The sequence below is a fragment of the Triturus cristatus genome, chromosome 5_2, assembly GCF_964204655.1.
Source record: "Triturus cristatus chromosome 5_2, aTriCri1.1, whole genome shotgun sequence".
Lineage (NCBI taxonomy): Eukaryota > Metazoa > Chordata > Amphibia > Caudata > Salamandridae > Triturus > Triturus cristatus.
This window is the reverse complement of record NC_140588.1, coordinates 15,348,386-15,364,559: the sequence shown is the minus strand read 5'-3', so window position 1 is coordinate 15,364,559 and position 16,174 is coordinate 15,348,386. Positions and strand designations below refer to the sequence as shown.

Genomic DNA, 16,174 nt, shown 5'->3' with positions numbered 1-16,174 from the left:
AAGGTTTTGTGTGACAGCTTACAACATCCGTTTGACTCATGTAACTGTGAAAGTATCTGAAATATTTATTTTCTTTCTATAAAGTTCTGACATAAGTACAAAGGAAAATGTAAAAATGAAGAGATACATACTACTCATTAAAAGAAACGACCAGATGTAACACTAACGTATTGCTTGCTGATGAGTCAGCATCACGCGTTGGGTCAATTATTCAAAGAGTTAGTTTTTCTATATTTTATTTCTCTTATATTTCATAAACATGCAAGACTGCAGTTTTGCTTTAGACCTTGGAGTTTCTATCTAATTTTCGTGATATGTATTTTCTATTGAGGAAAACACCAGCCTTACATTTGTTAGCATTAGAGCAAACTTTTGGGCCAACATCTATAACACGCTTTTTTATTGTGCCACATAAATGTTACAAGCAGACATAATTCCCTTATTTGTTCTTTCTACACTTTACAATCATTAACTGAATGTTACCAGCAACATTTGCACTTATAACTTAAATTGTGGTTAATTTAATAATAACAAATTTGTATATTAAAGTGTTAATCCTAAACTATGCCTTTTGCATCACTCTGTACACCAGCAACATCTGTCATCGGAGACAGGACACAGCACTCCAGGAACTGTCACATTCAAGGATGTTATCGATTAACTTCAAGCAGTTGCAGTGCTATCCTGGTTAGGCCAACACGGTTCTATTAACTGCTACCTCCGTTGATAAGAAGACCAATGACTTTCTCTACTAAAATAAAAATAAAAACTCACACCCAATCCGAGTAACAAAATGCATTTCAGTCTCATTACTCAAAAAAAGCATAGTGGGCTACCTAAGACTCTGCATTAGAAGATCTCATTTCCGAGAAAGTGATTCTGGTACTAGTGACATAACTTTTATGTACCATACCTAAGGCGCATGCTGCCCATATTCCTCGTGTGGGGCTTTGATCGCACACCTGTAACTCATAACCTAAACGAAGTCACAGCAGACTAAACAAAATATTTTTTTTTAACTAGAAAACTTTGCCAATCTTTGCCACTGGTAGATATGGTTCTGGTCATTTTTAGCATATCTTTTTTTAAATGTGTTCCTTAACCCTCTCTTTAAATTGCATGTCAAAGTGCAACGGACCTATGTCTGTTATGTTTTATGTATTGGAAACTTGTTTTCTAGCTGTGTGCCTGCCTTGAGATGTTGAACATTAAGCAGTTCGCAAAATCACCATGCATATTTTCAGCATCCATTTGCTACATATTTAGCAATGTACTTTTATGATTCTTGGAAATGTAGCTATCATTCCAGATAAGTAAGACTCACAAAAAAACAAATGGAGAATTCCACTCTGGTCATCCACTTGTACCACCAGCATGGAGGCACTCTGGGCATTACTAGTGCTTTCGGTTTGATTCCACCAATGGCCTACTTTTACTGGATCATCAACAAAACAATATCCTTAAGCTGCTGACCTTGATATCCACCATTTAAGATTCACAACCTGCTGCTGGGTTGAAAATGTGATATTTTTCTTTGCATTTTCACAAATACAGATGACAAATGGTTGTTAGAAGAAAATGTAGTCAAAACCAAGGGATGCTTTTTTGTTACCACATCAGATATGGATGATGCGAAAGCAGCGCGAGACCACGCAGTAAGTGGAAGAAATGGCAGACAGAAAAGCCTTTCACCCACCTGGGATCCTTCTGAATGCTGTCAATGGAAGGTGACCTGGCCAAGGTCCCTTCGGGTGGGATGGCAGGCCCCGATTTGCTGTATGGTGATTCCACAGAAGGACAATACTGCAGTGTTCTGTAGGGGTCTGCGTAATTGGCGGTTGGGCCTGCAGCATAGCTGGCCCTCTGGAAGGTCCCCGTTGCATTCTGTGTGCCGTGCTGGCTGGCTGTGCGCTGTAAGGGTACGGAGTCGACACCAGGGGAAGATGGGGCTACGACAGGAAAGTAGGGACAAAGTAAAAAATTGAGGACCTGTTCACAGAAATGGTTCACCAGGTCTAGGCAGAGGAAAAATACACACAAATAAACAAGGGTTTGAAATAGAAAAAAAAGTAAGAAAAAAACAGTCATATTTGACGGCTTCCAGTAATATGCTGCATAAGTGGCAATCTTTTAACTGGCAATAGCGTTCTCAGTGCTGCATCAATATGTAAGGTCATTACAAAGTCAAAGCAAACATTGCAAGAAACAGTTAACCGGTAATATTATTTTGTCCTCCTAAAATGGTAACAAGTTACAGACTGTAAGAGCACTAAATGATCACATTATCTCCAAAGAAAAATATTACACATGGCGCTGGGAAGGTCGCACGTCTGACAATTTTATAGCGCGTCCCCCTGAGAATGCACTTAGTGACAGATGTGGGAGGCATGTGCATTTGCAACTATTTATTTTGTAACTTGCAACTTTTTAATAGCTCTGGATATTACTGCCTTTAATCATTAGCTTAGTTGTACGCAAAACTATATGAAGACAGGAGAATAGCTGGACACAGGAAAGTAGTTGGACGTCTCATTTGATCTTTTCCTATGCTTCATTTGCGCAGAACATGGAATCAATATCCAGTCAATTTACTGCTTAGGTAAAAGAAGCCATTTTGTTTATTAAAAAAGTACTTTGTACATGCATAAGTAGGAACTCTTTAATTCTGTGGACATTAAACATTATTACAAATTAGAAAAGACTTTCAGACGAGCTGTGATTATGAACAATGAGAGACCATAGTTTAAACATTCTACTGCTCTTGCGATTACTCGCCTAACAAAACGATAGAATGCTTTCTTCTGGTGCAGTTTGGAACTAGCTGTCAGTAGAGTGGGTGGAGATACTCGTCATACATGGGGGCTGATTATGATGTACCAAAGTCGGACCGTCGACCGCAGTTGTGGCGGTCAGGAGACCGCCCGAGCAGTCGGTAGTCAGACTGCCAAATTAGGATTTAACCGCCGTGCTGGCGGTTGCAATAATGCCCTTTTACACTGTGGCTTGTGTTGCAGCTCATAATAAGGGCTGCAGCACAAGCCGCAGTGTAAACAGGCACTTTGCACACATCCATACATGTCTGCCAAGCATCATGTGGTGCCTGGCACACGGTGCATGGCTGTGCGCGGGGGCACTACATAGCCACTTTACAGTGGCTGACGAGGGCCCTGCTTGGGGCCCCCAAAGTCCCTTTCTGGCTGCTTTTCATGGTGGTCCGTAAAGGCAGTCAGAAAGGGACATTGTGATCCCTATGGTGGTGCCTGAGCAGACAACGCCTCCATGGTAGGGATACAATTCTGACTGTCACCCGCTGGATCTTGGATCCTCTCGGAGACGTCTGTCATTCTCCTCGACCTCTGGGGGTCTGACGGCCTGCATTGAAATGAGGAGGTTGGACTGATGGCCTGTCTGTCGGGCAGACCGCCACCTATGGCCTGCCAGTGGTGGTGCGTCTTAGATTGTAATGAGGCCCTTAGTGTCAGTTATAGCTACCACACATAATACCCATTGACCTTCAAGGCTCCATCGGTCTCTTCCAGGTCCTTGCCTAATAGAATGCCAACTACCAATGGGCATGCCAGTCGTTGTCATGTACACCGTAGTGATAACTACGAGAGCCCGCAGGGAGAGCCTGATAAACCTGCCAGGGCCGAAGGAGGCCGCAGAGGCTTCCAACAATGGCCGGTTTATAATGAGAACATCCTTTCCTTTTTAAGGCAGTGTTGTAATTACACAACACACTTCCCTTCGCTAAGGACATACGACAGTCTTTCTGAACGTTACAACTGCCGTTGAGTTTGCAACTGTGGTCTCTGTTGCACAACAGTGCTGAAGGGATCCAGTTTATCATCCATTAAATTTGAATGTGTAAAACAAAAATCCAAGTAGAGCGCGTGTTCCAGTTGTGCTTGCTTTCTAGCACTAACCTGTGTTTCACTCTAAGCAGCACGGCAGCGGTAACATGAAGAGCTGAGTTTCATGCAGCCGCTGCCTGTTGGGTTGGTGTTTCTTCCGACGTCCTGCTCTACTGAGGACTTAGAAATATGGCGCTTAAAAACAACTTGATGCAAGTCTCTTTTTAAAAAAGAGCCTAAAATAGGCTATAAGAAATAAGATATACACGGACCTTATATGTAGAATCAAGGGTTCATTGTAGACGTTACATTTGTAAAAGTATCACAAAATATAGTTAGCAAGCAGGGCGCCCAGACTATTGCTTGTTAAGGTGTTGGGTGTGCTAACGTGCAGCCTTGCATGTCTCCAGGGCATGACATATGCCAACACTTCTTAAAGTATTACATTGCAGAGGACTAGAATGACTTTTCTAGAGTGCGGCCTCACTGCATCTATGAGTGAGTAAATTGAAAACGTCAACAATGTACGTACAGTAAAGTCTAAGACTACGCCATGTTTCACTGTTTTGTAACATCAGAGAGCTTTTCCTATGCGACAAATATGGGTCCAAACAAGGCTCTGAAAATAGTTCTGAAAGAAAACTGCTTCCAACATAAACTACTAAGGCCTGTACAAGAAGTTACACTGTGAAGCTTGTGACTTCTCATGAGCAAAATACTTCAATCAAGTCTGACAATTTCGACACCAAAGACGGAAAGGAACAGAGACAGGGGACATTCATAAACTGAAGAAAGACAAACAATACTACATGTCAAGGACAGAGACTGTTCATGCCTTGCAGACTGTGTCGTTTTTGTGCATTTTTTCCGAGAGTAACTCTGCCTTATTAGCGCACTTTCTGAGAGAGCTCGACGTACGTGTGTCACCAGGGCCTGAGGAGGACGAGCTGAGAGCCAGAGTTCAGAGGTGCCCCTTCGCTTACACCCACTCACAGTCCCATTCACTGGCGGGGCCTGAACTCGCTCCATCCGACTGTCAGAGCAGGCATGAGCCGTGACTGAGTGCATGCCGTCAGAGACTGACTGGGCATTACAGGTTAGGTTTATATATGTTCTCAAAACAACGCTGCATTCTATGCTAATTAGGTGACGTAAACATCAGGAAAGGGAAAAGGCGTAGCCTGGGCACCTTACATTTCAAAGTTTACTCCTATTTGTATGAGTCATTAAAATCATTGTAAACATTACAATAAAATGAGCACCTTGAAGTTGGACAAGGGGAGCGAGCGGTAACGGGCAGTGGCCAACGGTGGCCGTGTTTTGAATTTTTATCGGTCTCCCTAGGTCAGCAGCGCTTGGTTGCCATTTATTTATTTATTTTATTTATTTAAAAAGTTTTATATAGCGCTAGCTTGACCCGTAGGTATCAGAGCGCTTTACATACATACTGTAAAGAAAAAAAACAGACGGAAATTGCATTACATAGTAGGCAAGCAGTAAGGAAGCAAACCAGGGATAAAAAAAATACAGCATGGAAGATAAGGTGGTTAACACAGTCCGGTCACCAACTATCCTTGAATGTCAAGAGAGAGGAGTAAACTCGGATATTGAAGCCTAGGTTAGTTGACGTTGGTCAGGAAAGTATTTGTTAATGAGATAGATTTTCAGGTCCCTTTTGAAACAGGAGAAGGAGGGGTTGCATCTGGAGACTCTCGGGAGAGTGTTCCATATCCTGGGAGCGTTGCCAGAGAACGATCGGTATTGTGTGGTTTTCTTTTTCAGTTTCGGAGGAATAAGAGGAGTGAGTTGGAGCTTCTCAGCATTCTGGATTGACCTGCTCTTACCAGTTTGTTGTTCAGGTAGTTAGGGGCCGGTGCAGGGTCTCCTAGGAGAGTATCAGGGTCAGAAAAACAATTTGAATAATGGGCAAGGCTACCTGATTTCCCTTTCGCTGCTGGCTGCCCCTGACAACTGCCAACGCTCCCTACCCTTTAGGCACGTAGACAACCTTGGTGCAAAGAATATAAGTGCAGACAAATTCAGAATGGAATCGGGTCTTAAGTCTTTCGCTCAAGCCGGGGCAGATATACTATGGTCTTTATTCTTTATTGGAAGGCTGATCATGTCCACTAAAGCGATTTTCCATAGCCAGCCAGCGTATTCCATTACACGGCCCTGGGATACTGGGGGATAGTGGCTGCACCAGGGGAACAAGGTGTGGCGTGGTTTTTAAGGCCCATCTCCCAATGGGTGCCAGGAAGAATCCCTGTATCGAGTTGGTTCTGGCATGGTTGTTTGGGGGACCAGATGTCATGCTGCCCCAAGCTCCCTCTTTCTATTGGGGGCAGGTGAGGTCGCCTGTAAAGGACAACTAATTGAGGGACCAGCAGGGTTTCATCCCGGATCCAAGCCAATTGAATCGGTTGACAACACAAGGGGCCTGAGGGGTGGTCAACCATGACTCCTTTTGAGTCTTTGTTAGGAAATTTTATGTATTAGTTATTGAGAATTTGCTAGGAATGTCATGTATTAGTTATGTCCATGTGATAATCACAAGGCTATACTGTACATATTGTAACTTAATAAGAAAAATGAAAAATTTGTTGTGTTTATACAGCCAGAGAATGTTTTATTCTTGAACGCAATAATGATGCCTTGCTTTGCGTCCCTCTGCAGAACCAGTTATACGTTTATGGGTTCCTAAAGTCTGGTTTGAGATATGATGGGTATCACTGAGGTCCCCCCACCTGTAACCTGTTCTTTCCCATACTCGAGTCTCAGAGAGCAGCCTGGTATAAAATCAGTCTGCTGTGAGTCGGAAGGCAAGACGCTGCTCACTCTGTGTCACACTGGCGTGAGTTGACCAGAAGTACTCTTTTAAAACTTCTTTCAGAAGATACGCACACCTTCTTGCGAGAAGATTATATTAATCCTGATCTTCCACAAAAAAGAATTGAGCTCTGACCTTCCTGTATAGAAATCTAAATGTAAGTGTGCTGGATAGTTATTAAGAGACTGACTTCTGTTAGCTTTCTGTATTATGGTAATAATCCACTCGCCAAAGTCGACCATTAGTTCAAACAACGTTCGAAGAGGGCATTTATTTATAATAAACTACTGCATATTTTCATGCATATTTTCACTTTATCTAGGGGCAATAACCCACATTCATAGGAAAAAAATCATTGGAAAGAATATTCACATACCTCTCAACTCTCCCACAGAGAAATCGGGGACAACACTCTTAAAAATCAGGGACATAGGATCAAAATCAGGGACAGTCTCTGAAAAGTGAGGAATAGAGACTTGAAACAGTGGAAGAATTTGCTCACATTTGAAAAAGTATTACAGCATTACAAAGAGAATACAATACATATTACGGCAATAGAAATCTGGGTGGTGCAGATGAACACCACCAGATATTCTAACTTTGCTGAGATAATCTCATCCAAAATTAGAGATACTGGAGAGGTATTCAAATTATATTATGAATATCTGTAAAAATGTATGAAATGAGAAACAACCTATCGGCCATCTCGAAAGGCAAATGCCAACATTATCCTCATGAAAAAATAATTTGAAGTCCAGATCTGCTAAACGACAATGACATAAACATGGAACAGAGAGGGACAGAAGAAGAGTAGAAAATTACATTGATGTAACTGCCAGGAGACTGTGTGCACGCACACACGATCTCAGACATGCACATAGAAAAATACACAATACTGCACACTAGTACAAGCACACACACACATATATATACAAGCATGCATAGGCACGCAGACGTATGCACGCACACACACTGGGGATTGATTGGAATAGAAATGGAAATGGTGGCCGGCTAGATTGGAAAACAGTGGTGACATTGAACATTAGGCTCAAATAGGACATACATAGGAGTTTACGACTGAAACCAATATAAATTTTCAACACAAAGCATGAAGTCTGCGCCATTTTAGAACGCATATTTTAAAGTGAATCAAGATATTCCACGCAGAGCAATTGGAGCCCTTCTCCAGTCGTCTGTGGTGCAGTGACCTCAGAGGCGGAAACAAGTGACGTCTACCACCTCACATCGGAGTTCGTCCTGCTTATATGGGGGCTGCGTTAAGAACGCAGCTCCGGTTCAGGTACAGCTTCTGCGATGCATCATAAGAATCTTAAACTACGTATTTTGGTCTGCACTTCGCTCTACTTTGCATTTCCTGGACATCCCAGCTAAACCTTTTTAGGATATTACAAGAACCGATACACAACAGCAATACACCTGTTGCATAGCACATTGCAAAATATTCTGGTTGTCATCTATCACGTGAAACGCATGGAGACAAAATAAATCACGTAAAACATTGCTTAGAAGGATGCAGAGATTTCAAGGTTGAAGTTACATATCAATAAACTATTGTGGGGCATGTGACTAGGGGTGAAAAGATGCAGAGTGAGCCATGGTTTTGGTAATGAACCCTTTTTATAGACATTCTTTCCTACACGGCCACACTGCGGCCGCTACATTAGGGCTCGGAGTGCAGGCCCACTGCTTTCTCGCAGTGCGAGAAGCAGAAAATAAAATGGTATTTGAAATACCATTTTATTTTCTGCTTCTTGCGTTGCGAGAAAGCAGAAGGTGGGGTATGCGTATGCCTGGTTGGGGGCAGGTGGGTGGGTATGCCTGGTTGGGGGCGGACGGGTGAGCGGGTTAGGGAGGAGTGGCTTGCACCACTCTGAGTGCCCTTACTGTTAGCAGTCATGTGTACGCTACATTTTCTCTATGTAGGCTGCATGCCGCCTACATAGAGAAAATAGCCTCCCTACAGGCGCCCCGGCTGGGCGCCGTCCGGGACTCCCCACCAACCACAACTCTGCCATTGCAGCATTCTGATTGGCTTACAGGAAGGGAGGGAGCATGCCTGTTCCTGCCCAAGAGCAGAGGCGGCGCGGGACCCGGTCAGGTAAGTTTTATTTGTTTTGTGTTTTACCCCCCCCCCCCGTGTATTGCGAGCCGCAACAGAATCAGACCTGTGCCTTATTTATGCTAAAAAGAAATTGGCAATAACAATCGTTATTCGTGCCTAATTCAGAATTACATGCTTCACGTGCGCACACTGTTTCACTCAAAGATGTTTAGACTGAATGTAGAAGAATTCTGCCTCTTTTTTGTACTTGATAATCCAAGATTTTTGTTTCAGACATAATATGCAGGCAGGGTGATGATATAGAACTGCCTCCTTGAACCTGCGACACACATAATGAATATCTAATGTGCAATAATTATTGAAATGAAATCTCCCTGGGCCGAAATGTACATGAAGCCATTGTGTACTTACCGGGTTACACAGGATTGTGCTGTGGAAAGAACCAATTTGCGTCAAGAGCGTTGGTAAAAGGCTGTGTATTGTGCTGGCGGAGTTCTGGGGTGGAACTGGGAGGCATGTCTGCAAGTAGTCATGTTATCAGCTTTGCTCGTCAGTGAAGGTCGAAATGAGAACTAACAGCGGAGCAGCAGGATTTCACAAGTCAGAATACCCAAACTACTCCGCTCACTGTCGCGAGGGGGCTGTAACGATGCACCCCACATGAGGGGCACTAGGACCTGCCCGAGGGAGGACGAGGGCGGGTGGAAAGGGAGGAGCCGGGGGCCAGGAACGGCAGTTAGCCGATACCCAGGAGATAGCGTGGTCGTCAAATAAAGAACCTCCAAAAGAACCACGAGTGTCCGTGTTCCTTTTGTCCACGCAGAACACTACATCTGGCGACGAAGGTGGGATACCAAACACGCGAGGGAAGGCCGGACACTTCGGGGGCTTTCACTGCACCCGCCATTAGAACCTGCCCAGCTGGGGGACGTGCAGGTGGAACCTCGGTTACAAGTGGTGGTGGCGCTGCTGGGGCATAGCTTCACGGCCCCACTTAAAGGAGGTAATGTAGGATTATAGAGCGGTGAGATTAATGTTATTACGATGAATTTCTGAACAGCATATGCATTTGCACGCGCGTGGCCTTTCACATACTTTCAGGACGTGAAATCATTGCAGCCTGCTAAAAACATCAGCTTGCCTCTGGTTTAAAAACAATCAAGACAACCAACTCTTGTTTCCCAAGAGCGTGGAACGGCCCTCATTCGAGAATTTTTGCCGAAACAGCACATGGTAGGAAGATGTCAGAAAAATGCCTTTTGAATTAAAACGCCACTCTGTTGTGGTTTCCAGCATGAGCTGGCAAGACCAAAAATATTTATCCCTTGGTTATTTTAGGAGGAGTAATGGGTTGACGAATGAATACACACAGGGTGTTTGGGTGTTTTCTTTGTTGGTCTCGTTTTAGTTTGTGTTCTGCTCCCTCTCTTAAAATGACCACCCATCTGGTTTGTTTGAGTTCTAGTAAACAATTAGCTTGAAATTACAATACTATAATGTTTTGCTTTATTTAGGCTGTGGTGTAAAGATTTGTAAAACAATCTCGTGGGGTTGATGTTTTGTTTAAGGCACAGAATGTGTTCTTTAGACACATGTCCGCACTCACACACACTTATGATGTTACAAGTTGCCTTGAGCTCTGATGTTGCGATGGGTTGCAGTGAGCTATGATGTGATGCAGTGGTGTGCCTTGAGTTGTGATATTGTATTGAGTTGTGATGATTTCATATGCTTTGCTTGGTGCTATGTTCTGTCTTGTTGAGCTACATGGTGTCTAGTGATTTTTTTTATAGATGTGAGAATTGCCAAACATTTCTTCTTGCAACCTCGAAATTTCTCGCAGAAAACTATAACTAGTGTGACTCTTAAGAAGCAGTAAAGCTGAGCTTTCGCATGTAAATCAGGACTTTGTGACTCTGTTGTGTATAGGTGTATGTCTGATATATAAACTCGCTGATCACAGATGTCACTGCCTTATTGATGTCCCTGCAATGGCCACCTGCCAGACACAGGACCCAGTTTAAGACCGGCTGTATCCTCATTAAGGTCTTGAATGGTATGGCTCCTTGCTTTGTGGACAGGAGAGTCAAGAAATACATCCCTAATCAGATTGGTAAAGAAAAGTAAAGGAGGCTGTAGCTTCTCGGTACAAGTTCCTGTCCTATGGAACTCCCTCCCAGATCACTTACGGCACGTAGGTAATTTTATTTGGTTTAGGAAACACTTAAAAACAGTGCTCTTCAAACAAGCATTTCACTGTTTACCATCTTCTTTAGCACTTAACCCCTAGACTACTCAGTGCCAAGAAACCTCTGGTGAAGTGCTCTTCATAAAGTGCAGTTAACATCACATGTCAACGTACCTTACAAAGGGGAATGTTGATTCACAAAAAAATGAAAAGCTAAGTAAGTTATACATGGACGTACCCTACAACCAGCCAGGACTATAGGCTTTGTCAATGGTTGTAAGTTGCATAAGATAAATAAGAATAAACTGCAGCATTTTCATTATTATATACAATGAAAACATAGGTGGTTCAGAGATGTTTTACAGGTGGGAATACTTAGAGGGCCGGTTTCCGTTGGTTGTATGTGCTCGGCTTGGGGGTCATTTTGCAAGCAGACCACTTTGAGGATTGGGCACATTTTGATTTGATTCTAATGTTTTCTTCACACTTGTGCTTCAAAATGCTATATTTGGATCCCCTTTTTTTCAACAATTTGCAGTAAATATGTGGTGTAAAACCCACCGTTTGAATCAATTTTTTTCAAAATTTTCTTGAGAACTCCCCCCCGCACCACCCTCCTTTTGCACTGCGGGCTCGCACACTTCGCTCGCACTCTTATTGCATTAGGGTACAACAATTTCGCCTCACCACTTTCAAAGTCTACTGGGCGCCACTGAAATAAAACATAGTTATATTATTATATATATAGTGACCAACTCACTATAGATTCCTATCTTGATTCAAATCGTTTCTCAGTATTGTAACATTAAACCTTTGATTTGGCCTAATCGAAGTACGAGGGTTTATTAAGCTCTCCGCTGACACTTATTCTGTAACGACAACTACCTATTACAAGAAATCCATTTTTCCTACCCTCACTTAAAGCGTGCAAGGAGTAGTGTACGTACATTTATGGTCTCAAAAAAACGTGAGTGAAAAACCCACAAAGGCAAATAGGATCCGGACGGCTAGTTTTCTGCAAATACACGTGTTGGGGTGTGATTCGTTGGGACAGGAGAAAAGAAAAAACAAATTTTAGTGGATAGACAACAGCTGCTAAACTGATTGTCAATTGTATGAGAAACTGCGGAAACAGAGAATACTAAAATGATGTATGAAAATGCTCGAAACAATCTGAACCACAATAGTTACTTTGAGCACACTCCACTCAGTTCTATTTGGCTCACCTCTACCACTACAGACAAGGACCAATCATTTGCAAATCACTTTTGGCTCTGTTCCATAAAGGACCCTTCAGCTAGAGGCGTGGATTGAAATACTTCCGGGATTGTTTTGTCTCCTGTTCAGAAAGGGCAATGAGCTGCAGTTCGGCCTTGACTATCACTCTTTGTGGTGGGTTAGGCTGTATTTTTATGGGATTGGTCCCTGCCTTTAACACCACAAAGGAGCCAAACATGGTAGAAATTAATGTATAATTACAAGTGGTTCAGACTGATTCAAGCATTTCATTCAATGAGGTTTGTGCATTTGAAGTACAAACTCTGACATTATTAGAAAAAAAGCCTCCACAGTGGGCTATGCTTTTTCTGAAATAAAGTTTTACATATGCTTGTTAGTCCATACACCATCAGCAGTAGAAAAACCAGAGGAGCATACCAGCCCCTTACATGCAAATCACCATGTTCCGTACTCACACAGGATGTAGGCTGTAGCTTTCTTGTCCGTGAGGACCACGGGCACTATGCAGTGGTTTCCCGAGTGTCCGGACCAGCGCGTGATTATAACCACAAGATGAGGAGGTGCCACAGAAATACCAAAGCCAAGATGCCAAAGTGCCCGAAGAATACCCTCCTCCTCCATTCAAAGGCATTTCAGCCCCTTAACGAAGCTGAATATTACTCACAAATCCAGAACTATAGGCAGTGCTCTGGAAAACATTATTTTCTGGCCTTAGCACTTTCATTTTAGCATAAATTGCTGTACTTGCCCCATAATCTATCATCGGCAAAGTTTAACAAAAAAACAAATAACATATTTCTCACTAAAAGGATAAAACATTCTTGAAATCGCTGCACGTGGGGAGCACACAGTGCCTGATGCTTTTAACTGGTCACCTTTCAGCTGGTGACGGCTGAATTCAGGAATATAATGATGTGACAAATTGGTTTAGATTGTGTAAACAGCCTCAAGTGATGGAATTGTGGAGGAGGTTTTGCCTACAGCAGGAAACAAAGCATGATATTCTTAACTGTAATTCAAATAGGGAAAACATAATAATAATTATTTCTTTAATTAATTCAACCTGGGTGGAAAGTTTTATTCTCACTCATGATACAATTATATGTTTCACTGTTAAAAAGTAGGTGATTAGTGTGAGTAACATGTTTTTATAATTTTTTAATGACAGAGGAGATCTGTATATTAGAATTATTGTGAAGATGATTTTGTTGGTGATATGCACTTTGTAAGGATCATTGACACAATATCGAAATATTTTAATACCAAAATATTGTGTCAAAAATTTCTATCACAAAATATAGTTTTTCTATACATATAATGGTAAGTACAAAAATATTGAAAAAATATCAGTTCACACTAATATCGAAAAATATATGCAAAAATATAGTTTTTAACTAGATATAGAACACTAATATAATGTAAATTAAATGTCTAAATAATATTTATAAATATTTACAAAATAATACACACACATATGAAAAGTGTATGTTTATATATAATATAAAACTATTAAAAAAATTAATTTACCTTCGATTATATTTTATTAATGATTTTAAATTTACATATACATATATATATATTTATTTATTTATTTACCTACACATAAAAAAGCACAACAAATAAACTGCAAACAAAGGTCAAATGTTCCAAATTTAATTGTACTTAAAAAGAATATATAAAAAATACATTTTACTCAAAAGATCATAAAAATTAAATACATTTTTATATATAAAGTATATAAAATTAAATACACAAACACATGAATAATATAGATTTAACAAATATTAATAAAAAACTTAAAACAATATAAATAATAAACTATTCCCACTCCAATGTACACAAAAGTAGAGAAAGCGTTAAACTCAGGAGGGGTAAAATTTACTATTCCCACTCCAGTTTGTGCAACAGTAGGGAAAACGTTGGACTTAGGAGGGGTAAAATGTACTATTCCCACTCCAGTCTGTGCAACAGTAGAGAAAGCATTGTATTGTAGAGGGGTCAATTTACTATTCCCACTCCAGTCTGTACAACAGTAGGGAATGCGTTGGATTACAGAAGGATATAATTTACTATTCCCATTCCAGTCTGTATACCAGTAGGGAGAGCGTTGGACTGAGGAGGGGTACAATTTACTATTCCCACTCCAGTCTGTGCAACAGTAGTGAAAGCATTTGACTGAGAAGGGGTAAAAATTACTATTCCCACGCCAGTCGGTGCAACTATTGGGAAAGTGTTGGATGGCGTAGGGTAACACTTACTATTCCCACTTCAGTCTGTGCAACAGTAGGGAAAGTAGTGGACTCAGGAGGGGTAAAAATTAATAACATATTTTAACAGTTCTGATAAATAATAACAAATATAAATATTTGAATTTAAAAAATATGTGTCTACATTTTAACAAAAATTAAACAAATTACATACTTATAAAAATGTTTAATAAATATTATAAATTAAAACAAATAATCCTAATGTAATATACTATATTCTCACAATCATAATAACCAACAAATAAAATGTAATTGAAATGAAAAAGCATAACAGTAAACAAATAACGTAATAACGTAATAAATAACAAAATGTTCAGTAAATTAATAAATATTTTAACATTTTTATTACCTAGATAACATCATCTAGTAATTCTAGTGTTTTCTAAAGGTTACGGAGTGTTAAACATATATACTAAGGTAAGTGACTGTAGGAGTGCCTGTATGGGTGAGTGAGTGAGTGTGTAAGTGGTGTATAGAAGAGTGAGTGGGTATGTGAGAGACTGTATATATGAGTGATTGGCTGTATGAGTTTTTGTATGGGTGAACGAGTGGGCCCGTCAGTGGCTGTAAATGACGAATGAGAGGGTGCATGAGTAGCTGAATAGGTGACTGAGCAGGTACATAAGTGTCTGTATGGGTCAGTATCAGGGTACATGAGTGACTGTATGGGTGAGTGTGTATGTGAGTGAGTGGCTGTATGGGTGAGTTAATGGGTGTGTGAGTGACTACGGGTGAGCAAGTTAGTGTGAGAGAGGTTGTATGGAAGAGTATGTGCTTGTCTCAGTGACTGTATAGGTGATTTAGTATATCTATGAATAAGTGAGTGGATGCGTGAGTAACTGTATGGATGAGAGAGTGGATGTGTGAGTGACTGTATGGTTGAGTGCGCAGGTATGTGAGTATCTGTATGGGTAACTGATTCAGTATGAGAATGGCTGTATGGGTGTGTGAGTGGCTGTATTGGTAAGTGTGTAGGTGCATGAGTGGTTATATATGTGTGTTAGTGGTTGTGTTAGTGGTTGTATGGATCAGTTAATGTGTTAGTGGCTCTATGGATCAGTGAGTAGGTATGTCACTGTTTGTATGGGTCTGCGAATGGGAATGTCAGTGGTTGTGAGGCAGTGGGTGTATGAGATGTTATATGGGGCTGTAACTGGGTGTGTGACTGGTTCTGTGTATAATGTCATCAGTCATAAATGAGTGATGTAATTTGCGATGTCATGAGTGATGTCACTGACCATGTCATGAGTGATGAAATATGTGAGGCCATAAACAGTGCATTGCGGGGGGGAAGTTAAAATTTGCTCAGCAAACTATAACTGCTAAATTTCTCCAGTTTTGTACGAGTGAAATGTCAGCCTAACTATAACGTCCCTGTAACCTTTAGTTTTTTCAGTGAATTTCTTACATATTTATTCTATTTCCTACCTATGACATACATGTAACCTTATGGGCTCGATTTACGATGTCAGAGTTCCCTTCCGTTGGCGGTCCCAACACCGCAATTACAATGCAACTGCATCTCCCATTTCTCTATGGGAGCTTGCACTGCGGCCATAAACTGGTCGTAGCACAAGCTCCAATAGAAAAAAGTGAGATTGTGTTAATCCCAGCACCACGTGGCAGGCACCTCAAGGAGCCTGTCACACAGTGCAGGGATTTACAGGGGGGGCATCATAGGTACCTCCTCGGCCCCCAACTGGAGGCTGCAAG

At 41.4% G+C, this 16,174-nt stretch overlaps 1 protein-coding gene across 12 annotated transcripts in view; it reads right to left on the bottom strand.

Moving 5' to 3' along the window:
• The window catches only part of CTNND2 (catenin delta 2), a 3,222,299-nt gene that overhangs the window by 1,426,232 nt on the left and 1,779,893 nt on the right, over window positions 1-16,174 (bottom strand). For 9 of the 12 annotated variants that reach the window (XM_085606754.1, XM_085606755.1, XM_085606763.1 and 6 more), the window contains 2 exons: window positions 7,061-7,138; window positions 1,697-1,949 (listed from right to left, as the gene is read on the bottom strand). In XM_085606754.1, coding sequence (XP_085462880.1) covers window positions 1,697-1,949; window positions 7,061-7,138 — 331 coding nt within the window. The remainder of the gene's footprint in view (window positions 1-1,696; window positions 1,950-7,060; window positions 7,139-16,174) is intronic. The other 3 variants (XM_085606758.1, XM_085606759.1, XM_085606765.1) reach the window with 1 other exon arrangement.